Source organism: Psilocybe cubensis, chromosome 6, assembly GCF_017499595.1.
Source record: "Psilocybe cubensis strain MGC-MH-2018 chromosome 6, whole genome shotgun sequence".
Lineage (NCBI taxonomy): Eukaryota > Fungi > Basidiomycota > Agaricomycetes > Agaricales > Agrocybaceae > Psilocybe > Psilocybe cubensis.
Window position 1 is genome coordinate 1,152,924 of NC_063004.1, and position 17,609 is coordinate 1,170,532.

Consider the following 17,609-nt stretch of genomic DNA (forward strand, 5'->3'; position numbering starts at 1 on the left):
TGCATCTGAACCATATATTGACAAATGCTTAGGAATGCTTCCAGCCAATCTAATTCCCTGGTAGAAGCTGGCAACATGCTTCGGTCAAGGCCATACACATTGACTTGTAGCATTGGCTCTTTCTCGAAATACGGCTGGAGTATCAACGATGCAGTGCTTTTCCAGGGTTGTTTCTTGTACGGGACTCGAAAAAGCAGCGTTTCCTCTGCGCTCTCCAAGATCACGTCGCGTGAGTATACGAAAGTCAGCCCTTCCAATACGACTTGTAATTGTGTGGGATATTGATGCGAAACAATGCGGGTGTTGTCTATTCTGGTTACTTTGTCCACAGGCTGAAACCTCTCTATCGTCTTCAAGAATAATCTCAACAGCCTACGGTAGGTGTTAATTCTTGCATACCCAACGACTCAGGACGTTGCTTACATACCTATCGTAAGGCACCAGATACAAACGTCGGCAGGAAAATATGGACCTTGCCACGATCCGGTTTCGTCCTATTTGACGCCTTTGCATCGTTTTTGCGCATTGAAGTAGCCAGTCCACCAAATGTTGATTGTTTCTAAGATGGTCTTGGGCAAAATTCCATCGAGTCCTCACCATACCAGGATAGTTTTGAACTATATTTGCCATTCGCTGAAGCTGGGCAGATTTGATTGATTTGAGTTTCATCTCTGCTGCATCGAGGTTCTCAAATATTTCAGTCAAGTCTTCCACCGTCGTCGTCGTCCATATTGACTTTGGTCCAATGGGTCGAGGTGCGTAGTTTCTCAACACAGGGAGCGAGCTTTCGTAACGATGCAGAATATTGATGATGGCGGCTTTGGCTGCAGAGATAATGGAATTTCGGAGTACGGGGTAATTGTTTTGTGCGTTGCAGAACACGCCATGTCTATTCACAAAAATTCTCCCATCATATCTCAAAGCATGCATGAGCTGTGGGATATGACCAAGGATCACCCGGCAGATGCGAAGGTAAAGAGAATACAGCTCCTTTATCTCTGCAAGATATTCGGCAGAGAAAAGTTTTCCCAGTACCAAGTGGGATATAATGCAACCTTCGAGATGCGGAATGTCATTGTCGCAAATCAGTTGAAGAAGATGTCCCATCGGCAAATCATCGAGGATTTTATGAGCCACTTCGGGTGGCACCAAAGATATGTAGTGGGTGAAACTGCCGTGTCGCCGGATGGATGTCATTGAAGCGAGGTTGAGTGGACGTGATAAGTATATCGGGGTTCAACGTTCACTCTTAGAGCGAGATTAATTTATTTATCTTTCCTCAAGGGATTTTATACTACGACTAAGTTCGAGTCATAAAAGAAAGCGTGTGAATTGAGCAATGACTCCCTCATCACTTTACTTATTGTACCATGACCCACCTCGAATCCAGTACCAACGAATGGCCTCATTATTCAAGTTGAATACCATCTCAGGTTGCCAACAATTTGTCGACAGCCAGCCACCCAACGTAATTGCAGATCAAATTCTCCAAGACCAACGTTCTTGCCGGGATGGTGATGTACCGTCTTTGGTAGTCCACTGCCTTCCTCCGCACACCGATCAAATTGCGCTTTCCATAGGAGACAAATCTATACCCATATCCGTTGCGCGCAAACGGTTTTCCAGCATTGTTTCAATGATTAAATCGCACATGAATAATCTTTCGCGATCATCTGGGAATGTTACACCTCCCCACATGATTCCATCTGATGAAGAATACAAAGCCACACTCAAAGTTTTATCCTATCTCCAATTGCCAGACGTGGGACTAGCGGACTCTTCGACACCTCTGGAACATGTACTAGAAAGTATCAAAACCCAACTGCAGCTCGGCCCATGTGTGCGTGAGGCTATCATGGAGCAACGTTGTAGATCTATCAAACGTTGCTATATGTGCTGCTATGCTGTTTCTTCAGTCCACCCTTTCTACCAGTCTTTGTGCCTACCCTGTGGAGAATTCAATATCACTTCTTGGTCTCTATCTCTTCCCACAAATCTTCAGCTAGCCGGGAAAACCGCCTTAGTCACTGGTGGAAGGATCAATTTGGGATATCATACTGCACTGAGGCTACTCCGTTGTGGGGCAAATGTCGTGGTATCATCCCGATACCCTATGGATGCAGAAAAACGATACCTACAAGAGCATGATTCGAACGACTGGTTGACCAGGTTGAAAATTGTTGGTGCTGACTTCCGGGCAGCCAGTGATGTTTTTGCTCTTGTCAACGCCGTCATCGCATGTTTAAAAGAATGGAATACAAAAAATAAACCCAAGCTCGATATTCTCATCAATAATGCTGCTCAAACCTTAACAGACAGTGTAGACAAAGAACGTAAAAACGTGCAAAGAGAAGCCGAGCTATCTGAAGGAACATCACGAGTCGTCTCTCTAAATACACGGTATCAGCCGCGTGTCAGAGGTGGTGTCGTCGGCCAGCATATTCAATCTGTTACAGATATTCCAAATATTGCGCCAATGAGCGAACAGACAAATTCAAAGACAACTATTGCCTCCCAGACCAGCTTAGAGTCATCATGGATACAACGCATATCGGAAATTCCATACGAAGACGTCATCTCCGCACACAGCGTCAACACATTTGTACCTTTCATCCTAGTTCGCGAACTGCTTCCATATATGTCTGCTAACAGCTTAAATGACGAAGACGAAGAGGTTTTAAAATCCACCAAACACAAGCCTACCGGCTATATCGTCAACGTCTCCTCTCGCGAAGGAATCTTTGAAAAGACACCTGGGCATCGCGCGAAAGATGGCAGCCACGTCCACACCAACATGTCCAAGGCCGCCCTCAACATGATTACAGAGACGGAAGCTACGACAGCTTGGAAGAACGGTCGTGTCGCCATGAACACAGTGGATCCTGGCTACATGAGTGCAGACCCCATATATATGGAAATGGTTGGTAGAGCTGGTACCCCCTGCCCCATTGGATGGGAAGATGGCGCGGGGAGAGATTTATGGCCTGTGGCCAAAGGAGAGAAAGGGGAAATAATTCGAGGACGGTTCCTAAAACACTTCGCTGAGATAAATGTGTTTCGCTGAAAGGCCTATGTATGCCATGGCATGAGCTGAAGTTTGGCATGTGCATCTACCTTAGAATGAAATGTCACGCCCGCCCAGCAGGTATAAGTTAATCCTTGCACAATACATAATACATTCTTCATATATTCCCGACATCCTCCTGAACGCCAATTCCCATAGTTGAGTGCAAAGTTTGGATCCAGATCCACTGTAGAGTCCAGTGAATCCATTCAGTTGTCTCCAACAAATTTGTCAAACCACCTGAGGACCTCGTAGTGCCATTTCAGGCTATTTAAAACAAAACAAAATTCAGACACGTTCCATAAATATGGTCGAAGTAGCAGACCTATTTCCATGATTTAAGACCCAATGATTCTCATCAGGGAAGATGACCAATCGACTAGGAACCCCAAGCCTGTAACAGACCGTCAAACATTATCACCAGTGATGAGATATGCAACAACGTACTGTTGCAAGGTGTGAAAAGCAGCTATACCCTCGGTCTCAGGAATGCGGAAGTCTTTGCTCCCATGGAACGTAAGCTGAGGAGTCGACCACTTGTGGACAAAATTCGCTGGGTTGTATCTAGAAAAAAGTAAGAGAATGCGGCTCGGGTGATTGAAAAGAAATGAACACACTTCTTAGCTAGGGCAATGGATTCGGGATCCCAAGGACGGCCTTTCCATTCATGATTGAACTAAGGGAGAATTATTAGCGGCTAAAACTACAGTAGTAACAGTGTGCTTACAAAGAAGAGCTCGTCAGTCGAAAATCCATTGTAAGCCGCATCGAAAACCTGTTCATTCATTCAGACATGAACGATATAATATGACACAGTAGGCCTACACCATCGTGGCAGACAAGGGCCTACAGCACAGAGTAAGTGTTCAGTACTTTAGAGGTGATAAAATTAGGTATGGCAGACCTTGAAGTTAAATCCGAATTCTGGATTGCTTTGAATCCAGCTGGAAAGAATGTCGATACATTAAAATCTCTGCAGAGAAGAGATACATCCACGTACTTGATAGCATAACCACCCCAACTGGCACCGGCAGCAACAGCACGATCTGGATCAATCTGATATGGCAAGCAGCATTATTGAATGATCATAATGTGAATATGAGGATATACTGACCTCGGGGAATGTTTTCAGAGCGTGGTTCCAGCCCTTAATCAAGTCAACAAATGGTTTCCCTCCCCAGTCTCCAGCAATGGCGTCGGTAAATTCTATAAAGCACGGACCATAGATCATGTCATGATGAACAGTCGTCAATGATGTTTGGGATAGAATGAACAGACCTTGACCGAAAGTTGTACTCCCAGTTGGGTTGATCATGAGCACGAAGTATCCTTGCTGCGCAAAAACTAGGGCATTGTTAAAAGAAGGAAAGATTATCGCGAGGTCAAAATGAGAAAATTACTGTTTGGATTCCATCTAGTCGACCATTGGTCTTCCCAAGCACTTTCCGGACCTGTATCAAGATTAGGAACAACGTAACACAGATAATAGGTTTGAGAGAATGTCCAAACCTCCGTGGATAAGCAAAAGGCCGGGCCACTTCTTCTTATCACCAGCTTGCCATCCTTTGGGTTTTAATGCCCATCCTTGGACATCCTTGTCAAGAGCACCCTTGAACCAAAATTCTTCGCCTTTGTCAAGGTTTTTGTTCTTGAGATCCTCCTCCGTGAAGCCGGTGATTTTGTGAATTTTAATCTCGGTATCGGCTGCTGTTCTATCGCCAGCCAAAAGGGCAGTTTCGAAACTCTTGAGACCGCTTGCAATGTAGGCGTCGTTCGGGGATGTGAACGACGACTGGCTGAACAAAACCTTTCCTCCAGGAAGGGTCTGCAAACCTGACGCTGCTTTTGCATGAGTGATGGCCACGGGAGTAATAGATTTGTCGAGCTTGGGATGAGTTGTAGACTCCGAAGGTGTGGGGGGTACAGGAATAGCAAAAATCTTGACTTTAGCTTCATCTCCAGCAGTGAAGTAAAGGAAGTCATCGTCTTTGGAGAACTGTTATGGTATGTTAACCAATCGTTATTTTCCATCCATGAGCTTTGGAGCTTACACTAAGGGCACTGGCAGATCTGTCCCACTCTTGTGTAATTGTGAAACGGACTTGCTTTTCGAGGTCGTAGATGACAATCTTATGGCTACAAACGGAACCAAGCACAATAAATGTATGGTCATTCAATGTATATCGGGTAAAGAGTACCTACCGGTCTGATTCGTGGCCATCCCTGTCAAGCTCCAACCAAGCAACCTTTGTACCTTGAGTGTTAAATACGGGACTATGGGTGGCACCTTGCTTGCCAGAAGTCAGCTCGGTTGGTTTCTCTCCACCGCTAATGGGCACAATGAAAACCTAGCAGAAACATTGATCATCGTCAACTAGTGTGCATTTGCGAAGGGCGACTAACATCTTGTTTAGTGTGCCATGCCTCGGGGAGTTTGGGATCTTTCGTGGTATAGACAATATGGGTAGTTGACACGTCGAAATCATCGGTTCCACCGAATGGCTCAACAGGGCTGTACTGAGTAAATAATCAGTTATAGGCCCAACACAAATCATCTTAGCATACGTGTTTCGTTCCCTGCAAAGGACTCTTGAAGTCATCGTTCAAGGACCAAACCCCGTCCGCGCCTTTTTGTAGTTGAACACTGAACAACTGAGGCCCCTTCTTTCCCTGCCACTCGTCCCAATGTCTGACATAGGTATCGTCGTAAACATAGGCACTGTTTCCACGCTCTTCCCATGCTTTATCCTGTTCTGCAACGGTGCTCAAGTTGCCATCGGGATATACGTAGGCGGAGAACACGAGATTTCCTGTTTGCGAGTTGTATTTGAAGTTGGATGCGGTCTTGCTCGGAATGGTGCCGATGAGCACAGGCTCCTTGACATGATTGTCGCTGACCGACGCGTCGATGGAGATGTCGTACGCGTAAACCTCGGTTTGTAAATCACCTCCGATTGCGTTTGCGAGTGTACGCGACGAGAGCCAGAAAGTGTCTCCTCCCTTCTCTAACTAATAAACACGTAGTCATCAGTGAGCATTGCGCCGTGTTATTGAGAGTATACCATACCGGTATTTGAATGGATTTCGGCTTAGATAGGTCAAGAGAGACGACATAGACAGACTTCTTGTTCCTTCTCTGAGGTTAGCTTCTTGGGAGTTGGAACAATTGAGGTGCGCATTTACTTGTTGTCTTCGAAGGAAAATTGACTGAAGGGAACGAACGCAAGATCTGCTTCATGGTTCGCTACTGCAGCTCCTGGACGGCCTAGTTGGATCTGGACAGATTATTAAGAACTACATAAATGGCCGCGTTGCGTTTATGTATTTACCAGATCTTTCGGAGAAAAGATATCCTCTGCCTCCTTGAATTTATATTCCTGAGTCGGGTTGGACATGACTTTATGGGTGGTCAGAGGAAGTTGAACTGGAACTTGAGTCGAAAGACCCAAGAGAGCGAAAGGGAACCTCATATGGTCGGAAACGGTACCAGATCCACTGCTTCTTATAAAAGGCTGGGCTTGGGTGGCTAAAGATGGTGGGAAGCGTGGTACAAAATCAAATGCGCCTTGGAACTCGTGTTACGGCGAACTAAGGTTGCAAACGATCGTGGGGACCAGCTTCGCCGTGCATGCGATGACTAAAGCATACGCCATTCTCAGTCCTTATGGCTGTCGCTCAGAGTGTTTCCCACTGGAAGTCAAGTATCACAAGGCGCACCAAACTGTGGGCCTCCCGGAATAGATACAATCATGAAGATATAGTACACAGAGAGCTATGACATGGTATTAAAGCATCTAATTATTCACTCATCTCAGCGTCGTCCTCATTATCTGAACCCTCGGGGTCTTTCTCCTCTACCGGAATCCCTCCACCTTCAATCTGAACCACCTCGCCTGTGGCCGAATCCCAGCGAGCAAGGAGGCCTACTCGGAAGGTGACGGTTTTCAAACCAGTCAATTTTAGCAATTGGGCTTGTTCGCTGGTCAAGATTTTGCCCTTTTCACATAGTTTGTGGGGAGCGGTTAACGTGGGTACTCCCTTTACCATCGAGGTCGTCAAACCAAGCTTCCGTAGTTGAGGGTCTTCATTATGAGGGAAAGGTTCTGGGGGATCGGAGTGGTGTCTCATTACTGGTCCCACTGGTATAATCACAGTACGAGTCGCTCTGTTACCAGCTCGAGCAAAGTCGGGTTGTTGGAAGTCAGCGAACCACTCGATAACTTCCTGTGGCTCTGAGTCTGTGAAAAACAGACCAACCTGGCCTTTTATTTGCTAGATAGATTGTATATTTCAATGTTCCGGTCTTTGGAAATTTTAATAGAACGTACCGAAGCGAGCTTCGATAAGCCAAGTCTATGCTCCTCCGCTGCTGTGGTGCCTAACGCCTTCGCCATTACCGCTCCCCGACCGAAAAACATTCTGGCAGTACTAGCGATCGGTGAGAAAAAAAATTGCAGAGATATAAGCCAGAAATGAGATGGCGTACTCCTTCCATAGTTTCCTGACGGTCTTGAGATGCGCATTTCGCATCGACCCCACCTCGAAAAGCCAGCAATACCGCCACTTTTCGGCGTTAGATTGTAGCTGCAAATTGATTATAAGAAAAACGTTGAGCAAAACATGCAGATCAAACGAACCTCGGCCATCATGGCATTTTTGTGCTCCTTCGTCTTTTTGGAGACTTTCGTCAGAGAAACTAGGGAATACAATGGTTAGTCACATAATAAGATATGATCTATTGGAATTACTGACCAAGTTTTGAGCGTTTTGACCTCGGCATGATGGAAGGAGTGAAAAATGTGGATGAAGGAAATTTGAAAGTCCGCAAGAAAAACACTTTCGACCATTATCACATCAATGGCGGTTTCTGTCTCCCCATCCGAGCTTCAAAATCTCCAAGATTGCCTGCTCAACAAATCTGGAGATGTCGCTTTACATACACGTTTCAGGGCCTTGTTTACCCTCAAGTCATTAAAATCAGAAGATGCAGTGGAGATCATCGCGAAAGGTTCGTCACTTTGAATGGAATAGTACTCATTTCACCTGATCATCTTTTCTTTTCAAAAAACAAAATCAGGCTTTAAGGATCCTTCAGCTCTTTTGAAACATGAACTAGCTTATTGCTTAGGGCAAATTAAGAAGATTTCGGCCCTCCCTACACTTGAATCTGTGCTCAGGGATTCCTCTGAAGACCCTATGGTCCGGCATGAGGTGCGTATTTTTTTCTACCAAACAAATTATCCAGCCTTATGTATGCTGTCTAGGCTGCCGAAGCCATGGGAGCTATCTCAGATCCAACGTCGCTCCCAATTCTCAAAGAGTTCCTGACTGACTCTGAGAGGAGCGTCAGGGAGACCTGCGAGATCGCCGTAGCAAAGATCGAATGGGATAACTCTGAGGAAGGAAAAAGGCACCATGAAAGGTTGAATGAATCTTCTCCGTGCGTAGCCGTTCCGTATCTTTTATTTTTCTGCTGATATTCTCCTATACAGTTTATATACCTCTGTTGATCCTGCTCCTCCTTCATCTGGTCTTCTGGCGGGTGCACCAAAACCAGAGGCTATCTCTAAAGATACAATCGAAACTCTCAGAAAAGAACTCGTTAACACAAGCCTTCCACTTTTTCAAAGATATCGTGCTATGTTTGCTCTCCGAAATATTGGCACCCCAGCAGCTGTCGATGCGCTTGCCTCTGGGTTCTCTGACGAAAGTGCCCTCTTCAAGTAAATCATCCCACCCAAGTTTTTAAAAAAGTATCTTCATTCATCACTTTTCAGGCATGAAATTGCATTTATTTTCGGACAACTTCTCTCACCACACTCAGTACCTTCGCTCTTGAAGGTTCTGCAAAATGCACAAGAGTCTGATATGGTCCGCCATGAGGCAGCTGAGGCCCTTGGCGGTATTGCTACACCTGAGGTTCTACCTCATCTTCGTGAGTGGATGGACAGGGAAGACGCACCAAGAGTTGTGCGTGAGAGCTGTCAGGTTGCTATTGATATGTGGGAGGTGAGTAGAATCATTGCTTCTCGCTTCACTGTACAGTAATATCTTGGCGATAGCACGAAAATTCTGGTGAATTTCAATATGCGAATGCCCTTACCTCCACCCCAGTCACTGTTACATGATTCCTGTGAACGGAGTCGGAATACATTATCACGAAGGTGGTCATACACATCCAAACGATTTACCATGCGATAACGTGCCATATACCGTAACATATCACTCTGTAAGCAATCCTAAACTGTTTTGTTCTTGTTCATAAAAACGACAACTATATCGCAGAGTATCAAAAATGAACGCAGTTCAAAATCAATTGTATTATTTTTAGATCCCGCATCCACCTTCAAACCAATGTCGTCTTATATTGACATAACCTTCTTTCAGCACGTACTTAATAGAAAAAGGTCGCTGAAAGTGTTCTAATATGACCATCGGTCACATATTTGCACTGCCGTTTGTTTTACAATGTTTTCGAGCTTCTTGACAGCAGTCGTTGAATCTTATAAGATAAACCACACGGCACGCTCCCATAGCCTTTACTACCTTATCGCCAAAAGTAAACCTGAATTTTAGAGGACGATGATATTTTCAGCGACACATATCCCCTATGCATTTGCTTCAGTTTTGTTCATTTGGATTATACTACATACATGGAGGACATCGAAAAAGCCACCATACCCACCTGGTCCACCTGTTCAAGGATTCTTAGCAGGAAACATGAAGGATGTTCCAACTTCGCAGCCTTGGCTCACTTATACTCAGTGGGGAAGAAAATACGGTAACGTCCTAGTTTTCAGCTTGGGTTGTCGAGTTAACCGTTTTGACTGGGCTACCAGGTGAAATCGTCCACTTTCGCATATACGGACAACACATGATCTTGTTAAACTCATTTGAAGCGGTCAAAACCCTTCTTGAGCAAAGGTCCAGTAGTTACTCCGACAAACCACACATTGAAATGATCTATCTGTACATTTTAAACTTGGGCATATCTGATCTCATCTGACCTAATGATGCCCTTTCTTTCCAAGACAGGATGGGTTTATAACTTGGCATTCAAGCGATACGGATAGATTCTTTGACGATCAAGGCAATTTGAACCTACAGAATTACGAGAACTATGTTTTTGGGTTTGGTCGAAGGTTAGAGGGCAGTCATGGTCAAAATTGAACACCCTTCTCACCAGTGTCATGCTGGTCGACATACCGCCGACAATTCAATATGCATCTGTTCTTTGCATGTCTGTCTTCGTTAATTATCGATTGACATTATGTAGGTCTGGTTGGCTGAGACATCAATTTTGAGTGTCTTCGACATTGGACTCAAAAAGGATCCCTCTGGAAATCCGATTCCTATAAGTGTTGAATATACAGATGGATTGATTAGGTACGGCATCGTTGTCGCGCTACTAAACTATGTCTGGAATTGAGGCCATTTACAGCCATCCTCTCCCATTTGTATGTTCAATCACACCACGGTCGGAAAAAGCGTCGCACTTGATTTTGCAGGCAATTAACTTATTAACTTACGTACTGCCTAAATAAACTATGCTTGACTATGATCACACGAAATTCAATTGGCGTGTACAGATTGGCATTAACAAGATTTTACCAGTATGTATGTACCTTAGAATCTGGATGCATTCACTGCGCCGCTGTCCATAACTATTCTTGCAACTTTGTTTTTAGCTATCGCTTGCATAATATGCTCACGGGCAGCGAGCACTCTTTATCCACCTGGCGCTCAGGTTTTGTGATTTAGTTTGAGATCCGTGGCTACCTTAAACAGGACCCGGGAAGCTCCCCTAAGGCCTTGTCCGGCCTCGACCCCGAATTTGGCCCTCAAATCCGCGAAACCGGACAGACCTCCTCAGGGTCCTTCCTAATTAAGAAATTTTCTCCCTGCGGGGCAGCACATTTCTCCACGTCGTTTTTAACAATATTTTGCTTTAAACAGCGTCTCGCAGTCATAATACACATTGAGAGAAAGAGATAAGTACTAATTACAATGTCTTCCTACCAGGAATACGTATTTTGAGTAGTGACTCGTTGGCTTTACCAATGGCCTTCTGAATATTTGATCTAGCAAACTTTCTCCACAAGAAAGCTCCCTGAGGACTAAGAGTTTTCTTTGAGTGATATTCACCATGAAGTGCACAAGAGCCAAGGTTGTATATAACGTCGCTAACTCGTGCATGAGTGTGGAGGTAGTATTTCCTTCGTGGTGGATGTGGTATACAAGTGAAGTCCGGCACGGGGGTTGATGCATCAGCATCATCGTCGTCTGAGTCATGTCCGTCCATAAATTCCTCATCTGGTAACTAGATAAACTGATAAAGGATGTATGTGAATGAATTTGTGTAAATAAAAGAAAATCTGACTGCCGCTGGCCACCTCAGGCTGTGGACCCGGCCTCAAATCCGCAGGCCCCGGACAATGGTTGGCCTGCGGCGCCCTCAAATCCGCGAAAAACGGACAGGGATTTGGCCTTTTTTCGGCCTCAAATCCGCCAAACCCCGGACAAGGCCTTAGGGGAGCTTCCCGGGTCCTCCTTAAACAAACACTGGCAAAAGGCTTGCCTCTTTCCTGTAATGATAGAACACCATTACCGTACGTAGTGTCGCTCATTGTACCACGTAAAATGACATTTATAAGGGTTATTTCTTTATCCTGAAAGGTGAGTGACATTCAGTCGGAAAGTGACCTGCCTCCAGAAATGAGGTACGGATTAAACATGGCAAGTGGTATGACCACCATATCCATTTGAACACGGATCCATTAGTACGCTCTAGCCAGGCTGCACGCTTAATTCGTGGCGCTGTTTGATATATTGATCACTGACCTCGTAGTTCTGTGGGCACTACAGCAACTAGAGCTACGTAGATGTTCACCTTTGATGTAAAATTAATGTCTTTCCTAAATGCAACCACCATTTAAGTCAAATTCAAGTCGACATTGTCGAAACAGGTCATTGGCAGAAAGCAACGCACAGCCACATACGGGTCCAAAAGAATGATCTAATGACTTTACCACTTTCGACCAACTTCAATGCAACTCTGACTTTTTGACTAAGGACTCAAACGTGCACTTGCTCCTGTTTCGTACTCTTTTATATCATCGCCTCTTTATAGACATCTGAAAGATATTAATGCTACAAGATGTCTTCTGCATTGGAACGCTATGTTAGCGACAACGCACTTTTGGTGAGGATTATGTGTTTCGTCATAAATTCGCACCTAGCTGACATATTCCATCAGTTATTTGGCACTGTAGACCGTAGCATGATTGAATATGTTATTGCTACTGGTGAATAGCGCACTTTTAACATTTGTTAAGTAGTTTGGCTTACTCTAAATGAACAGCTTCATCTTCCAAAACACCCGAAGGATTATTCAGCGCTCTTCATGCTCAAGGCCTGCCAAACACACCGGATGCTCATACATTCATTTCAACACTCTTTGAAAAAGCTCCTCGGAAGAACAAACATAAATCGTCAAGCGACAGCGCACGGAAACAGGCGGAAAAAGAGGCGAAGGCTCTACGATCACAGAAGTTCGGCTTTTTGTTGGAAGATGAAGACGATAAAGTCGAAGCAATCACCGTGAAGAAGGACAAGGGCAAAGGAAAGGAAAAGGAGAAAAGCAAACGTGACAAGCAGATCCGTAAACGTGAATACGATGACAAGGAATGGGAGAGTGATGAGGAAGAGAAAGCTAGGAAGAGACGGAGGGCAGAGACGGAAGAGGCTGAGGGTTCAGGCTCAAGGGATGAAGATGCAGAAATGGAGATACCCGAAAGCGAAGAGGCAAGGAAAGAAAGAGAACGCTTAGAGGACATCCGTGACAGGGACGCGTTTGCTGAGCGGGTAAAGGATCGGGACCGAGAGAAGACGAAGAAAATAGTCGAAGACAGATCTTCCAAGACGGGTGCTGCAGCTGAAGCAGCACAGCGGAGACAGCTAGCAGACGATGCCGAGGCTCGTGGAGCGGCTCTTCCATCCCTGCGGTTGCATTCGCGTCAGGAATATCTTACGAAACGTGAATTGCAACAAATAGAACTTCTTCGCAAGGAAATCGCGGATGACGAAGCTCTGTTCAGTGGGATGAAAATTTCCAAACGAGAGAAAAGAGATCTTGAACGAAAGAAGGAGCTTCTCAAGTTGGTCGAAGAACGTCTCAAAATCAACGATAAATATGAAGGTTACATGCTCCCTGAAGATTATATCACCGAACAAGGCAAGATCGACAAGAAGAAGAAACAGGATGCACTCTATAAACGTTATGAAGATGCTAAACCTAAGGATGACCAATTCGTAACGGACGTCGACCAGTGGGAAGCCAGCCAAACTATGCATAGCACGTTCAAAACTGGAGCTATGGACAAGAAAGAAATTGTGGACGACTACGACTATGTGTTTGATGAAAGCCAAACTATCCAATTCGTTCTTGAATCATCCCTCCCAGGTGTAGGCACAAGTTTGACCCCTGCCGAGAAGCTACTGCAGGCTCAAATTGACGAAGCAGAAAAGAGAGGTGAGTATAAAAACGTGTTCTTCATTTTGTTGTATTGTTTGGCCGACTTTATCACAGCTAGAACAATCGAGGAAACTAGAAAAAACCTTCCTATCTATACTTATAAAGAACAGCTCATTGAGGCGATCAAGGAACATCAGGTCTTGATTGTCGTCGCAGAGACAGGATCAGGTAAAACAACTCAATTACCTCAGTACCTCCACGAAGCTGGGTACACAAGTAATGGACAAAAGGTGGGGTGTACTCAGCCCCGTCGTGTAGCTGCAATGTCTGTCGCTGCTCGTGTCGCAGAAGAGATGGGAACCAAAGTGGGCTATGAAGTCGGTTATTCTATTCGTTTTGAAGATTGCACCAGCGACAAGACTGTGTTGAAGTACATGACGGATGGAATGCTCCTTCGAGAGTTTTTGACCGAGCCCGATCTGGCAGGGTATTCCGCCTTGATTATTGACGAAGCTCACGAAAGAACCCTCAGCACGGATATCTTGTTCGCCCTTGTCAAGGTTTGTCCTTCTTAATTTGTAACTTTTCTGACCCTCATATTTTCTGATTACTTTAGGATATAGCCCGATTCCGCCCTGAACTTAGATTGCTGATTTCTAGTGCTACTATGGACGCCGAGAAGTTTAGTGAATACTTTGATAATGCCCCGACTTTTTATGGTATATGACACAGTTAATACCTCCCTTTTACGGTCTACTAAATCTTTGAATAGTCCCTGGTCGTCAATTTCCTGTTGATATTCATTACACGCCCCAGCCTGAAGCCAATTACCTACATGCGGCTATTACGACGGTTTTCCAAATTCACACAACGCAACCAAAAGGTGATATCTTGGTTTTCCTGACTGTAAGTCTAATCTCATCACCTCTTTCATTGTCAACAGCATTGTATTGATATATACTCTCTCAGGGTCAAGAAGAAATCGAAGCCTGTCACGAAAATTTGCAAGAAACTGCCCGTGCATTGGGGAACAAAATCAAAGAACTCATCATTTGTCCAATCTACGCCAACCTGCCGAGTGAGATGCAGGCGAAGATTTTTGAACCCACACCAGATGGCGCGAGAAAGGTGGTCCTTGCCACCAACATTGCTGAGACGTCTATCACGATCGATGGCGTGGTTTTCGTCATAGACCCTGGTTTCGTGAAACAAAACTCGTATAATCCAAGAACGGGCATGTCATCTCTCACAGTCGTTCCTGTGAGTGCATTTCGCTAATCAAGCTTTTTGACCACACGCCCTAATATGTAAACCGTGCTTTCAGTGTTCTCGAGCATCTGCAAACCAAAGGGCTGGTCGAGCTGGTCGAGTAGGACCTGGAAAGGCTTTCCGACTGTACACAAAGTGGGCCTTTGGTAACGAACTGGAAGCCAACACCGTGCCCGAAATTCAACGGACAAATTTGGGCATGGTGGTCCTTCTCCTAAAATCGCTCGGTATCAATGACCTGATTGGTTTTGAATTCCTCGATCCGCCGCCGGGAGAGACCCTGATGAGAGCTTTGGAGCTGTTATATGCCCTTGGCGCCCTTAACGATCGAGGAGAACTAACGAAACTTGGCCGACGAATGGCGGAATTCCCTGTAGACCCTATGCTGTCGAAGGCTATCATTTCAAGTGAAAAGTATTCCTGTACTGATGAAGTGAGTGGTAATGCCTACCATAGGAGTTTGGATTAGTAATCTCGATTTTCATTTTCTAGGTCCTCACCATCATTTCTATGCTTCAAGAATCCGGCTCTCTCTTTTACAGACCAAAGGACAAGAAGCTGCATGCTGATCAGGCCAGACAGAACTTCGTTCGTCCCGGTGGTGATCACTTCACTCTACTCAATGTGTGGGAGCAATGGGCAGAGACCAACTATTCACAACAATTTTGCTATGAGCAATTCTTGCAATTCAAGAGTTTAAGCAGGGCTCGGGATATACGTGACCAACTTGCGGGTCTATGTGAACGTGTCGAGGTTGTGATCCAGTCGAATCCAAATTCAAACGACATTACTCCAGTGCAAAAAGCTCTTACCTCTGGGTATTTCTACAACACTGTAAGTCTAATGATTTTCTTCGGGTATGTCGAGCATCTCTTAAGGTATTATTTTCTTCGACGATGCAGGCACAGCTTCAAAAGAGCGGGGACTCTTATCGTACGCTCAAAACCAATCATACCGTGTATATTCATCCATCGTCAAGTTTGTTCCAACATCAACCACCTGTCAAGGCTCTGCTGTACTATGAGCTAGTTATGACAACCAAATCATATATGAGGTTGGTGCTGTGTTGCATTCTCAAAGGGTCTTAGTTAAGGTTTTTCTAGACAAGTCATGGAGATCAAGCCCTCTTGGTTACTTGAAGGTGAGACCCAAACTTTTCTCTTTCACTTGGACTTTTCTGACGTTAATTATTTCTCATCGTAGTTGCTCCCCATTATTTCAAACCCGCTGACCTCGATCAACTATCACAAGGCGATAAGAAGATGCCCAAAACTATCGGAGCCTCGAGCGCCACTACCGCCTCATCATAGCACATGATTAGTTGACTATTCGTTGTCGTTTTCGCTAGTCTTCGTTTGCTGTATGAATACTCTTGTTTCGTTTGAGTGAAATGGTGTGTTTCTCTGTTTGGGCGTTGCATTGAAATCTAGCATATTCGAATTCTTTGCTCATGGCCTTTATCCTCTTCCAACGTACGGTGCTCCGGCAGCCCTGCGAACATTAACGTCATGCAAATTCTAGGCGCAGGAATCGGACCGTCATGTCACTCACATTATATTCACCTCAAGCATGGTCACATCAGGTGGCATGCTGGCGATATGTACAACAGTGCTGGCAACTTGTTCGACATCCATGGTAGGTTCTGACAACATAGTGCCATTAGGTTGCAATGCCCCGACAGTAAAATGTTTGTCTGATATGTCCGTTTTGGCGTTTCCTGTAAACACAGCGTGGCTAGAATTCGTGGGTGTAATCCCAAATAGTAAACATACCGATGTCCAGCTGAGTGCATGTAATGCCGAAAGGCCGCCCTTCAAGAGAAATGCACTTTGTGAGTCCTGCGATTGCATGCTTGGAGCAAGCATAAGGCGAGGTATTGGGCCTTGGAACATGCGCCGAGAGTGATCCATTGTTTATAATTCGACCTAGAATAAACGTCAAAGCAACACAGGTTTGGTCAATGATTGAGATTTGGACTTGGTGTATAAACTACCTCCTTGTGGTGTCTGTGACTTAAAAATCTTTATGGCCTCGCGCGCTGCTAAAAAGGAGCCAGTGAGATTAACATGAATCACAGCCTGAAATGCCTCCAGAGAAAGTTCTTCTATAGGCGCTGCTCTCGGAGATATGCCGGCATTCTGAATATATGGTAAGAGGTTTCCATATATCTGAATGACGTTTGATGAAAGCCTACGTTAAACAGCAGGTCCAGTCTGCCTATAGACGGTTGTCAGCACCTCTACACGGCCTTGGTAAAGCTATTGGCAATATGAAAGATCTGGATTTACCAAAGTGAGATACTGCCGTTTCGAAGACACCTTTGATGAAAGGTTCATCTGTGATATCACCAGCTAAGATAAGAGTTTCGTTGGTACAAAGTAACGCCGTTTCCTTGAGCTGTTCCAGGCGGCGAGCAGTTAAAACGAGTTTCCATCCAGCTTTGGACAAGGCTATAGCTGATGCGCGTCCAATTCCTACAAGGATAGACAAAGGTTTATCATTGCTGACATCGAGGTTCCGTCAACGGTATCCATACCTGAAGACGCGCCAGTAACGATGCCAATTCTAGTCATAGTAGGTGGGTAATCAATTCGTAGTTCAACGCCCCTTGAATTGAGGTTGGTATTATAGACAGGTGTTTGATGAAAACCAGATCGCTTGGGTTCAATCATTTGCATTGATAAACCCTTGATTTAAATTAGATTAAAAGGCTTCGATTCGTGACCATAAGATTTATTGGCACTGTCTGACAATTAACGTTTTCGAGCATATTTAATATCAAACCCAATGGTTGAAAATTGA

The 17,609-nt window shown here is 44.9% G+C and overlaps 6 protein-coding genes across 6 annotated transcripts; 3 read left to right on the forward strand and 3 right to left on the reverse strand.

Moving 5' to 3' along the window:
- Positions 1–1,399: 1,399 nt before the first annotated feature.
- Positions 1,400–3,064, forward strand: JR316_0006869 (uncharacterized protein; the record flags this gene model as incomplete). The annotated part of the gene is made up of 1 exon (XM_047892614.1): positions 1,400–3,064. The coding sequence occupies one exon, from the start codon at positions 1,400–1,402 to the stop codon at positions 3,062–3,064; it is 1,665 nt and encodes a 554-aa protein (XP_047747896.1).
- A 209-nt stretch (positions 3,065–3,273) lies between these two features.
- On the reverse strand, positions 3,274–6,534 carry JR316_0006870 (Dipeptidyl-peptidase 5; the record flags this gene model as incomplete). Its single annotated transcript, XM_047892615.1, has 19 exons — positions 3,274–3,331; positions 3,390–3,458; positions 3,512–3,628; positions 3,682–3,740; positions 3,792–3,839; positions 3,890–3,910; positions 3,969–4,008; positions 4,065–4,120; positions 4,179–4,270; positions 4,343–4,408; positions 4,465–4,515; positions 4,574–5,060; positions 5,116–5,200; positions 5,267–5,412; positions 5,468–5,581; positions 5,630–6,073; positions 6,132–6,195; positions 6,248–6,339; positions 6,394–6,534. The coding sequence occupies 19 exons, from the start codon at positions 6,532–6,534 to the stop codon at positions 3,274–3,276; spliced, it is 2,250 nt and encodes a 749-aa protein (XP_047747897.1).
- A 328-nt stretch (positions 6,535–6,862) lies between these two features.
- On the reverse strand, positions 6,863–7,844 carry JR316_0006871 (mRNA turnover protein 4-like protein; the record flags this gene model as incomplete). Its single annotated transcript, XM_047892616.1, has 5 exons — positions 6,863–7,336; positions 7,393–7,492; positions 7,551–7,648; positions 7,702–7,760; positions 7,817–7,844. The coding sequence occupies 5 exons, from the start codon at positions 7,842–7,844 to the stop codon at positions 6,863–6,865; spliced, it is 759 nt and encodes a 252-aa protein (XP_047747898.1).
- Positions 7,845–7,921: 77 nt separating this feature from the next.
- Positions 7,922–9,192, forward strand: JR316_0006872 (deoxyhypusine hydroxylase; the record flags this gene model as incomplete). Its single annotated transcript, XM_047892617.1, has 6 exons — positions 7,922–8,072; positions 8,142–8,275; positions 8,329–8,504; positions 8,557–8,787; positions 8,842–9,073; positions 9,127–9,192. 6 exons carry the CDS (start codon positions 7,922–7,924, stop codon positions 9,190–9,192), a joined length of 990 nt encoding a protein of 329 aa, XP_047747899.1.
- Positions 9,193–12,221: 3,029 nt separating this feature from the next.
- On the forward strand, positions 12,222–16,117 carry JR316_0006873 (Pre-mRNA-splicing factor ATP-dependent RNA helicase-like protein cdc28; the record flags this gene model as incomplete). Its single annotated transcript, XM_047892618.1, has 12 exons — positions 12,222–12,266; positions 12,321–12,369; positions 12,426–13,595; positions 13,653–14,098; positions 14,155–14,257; positions 14,311–14,444; positions 14,508–14,798; positions 14,863–15,240; positions 15,300–15,641; positions 15,710–15,861; positions 15,911–15,948; positions 16,011–16,117. The coding sequence occupies 12 exons, from the start codon at positions 12,222–12,224 to the stop codon at positions 16,115–16,117; spliced, it is 3,255 nt and encodes a 1,084-aa protein (XP_047747900.1).
- Positions 16,118–16,264: 147 nt separating this feature from the next.
- On the reverse strand, positions 16,265–17,380 carry JR316_0006874 (Glucose 1-dehydrogenase; the record flags this gene model as incomplete). Its single annotated transcript, XM_047892619.1, has 7 exons — positions 16,265–16,298; positions 16,359–16,524; positions 16,580–16,732; positions 16,801–16,945; positions 17,002–17,024; positions 17,096–17,281; positions 17,344–17,380. The coding sequence occupies 7 exons, from the start codon at positions 17,378–17,380 to the stop codon at positions 16,265–16,267; spliced, it is 744 nt and encodes a 247-aa protein (XP_047747901.1).
- Between the last annotated feature and the right edge of the window lie 229 nt (positions 17,381–17,609).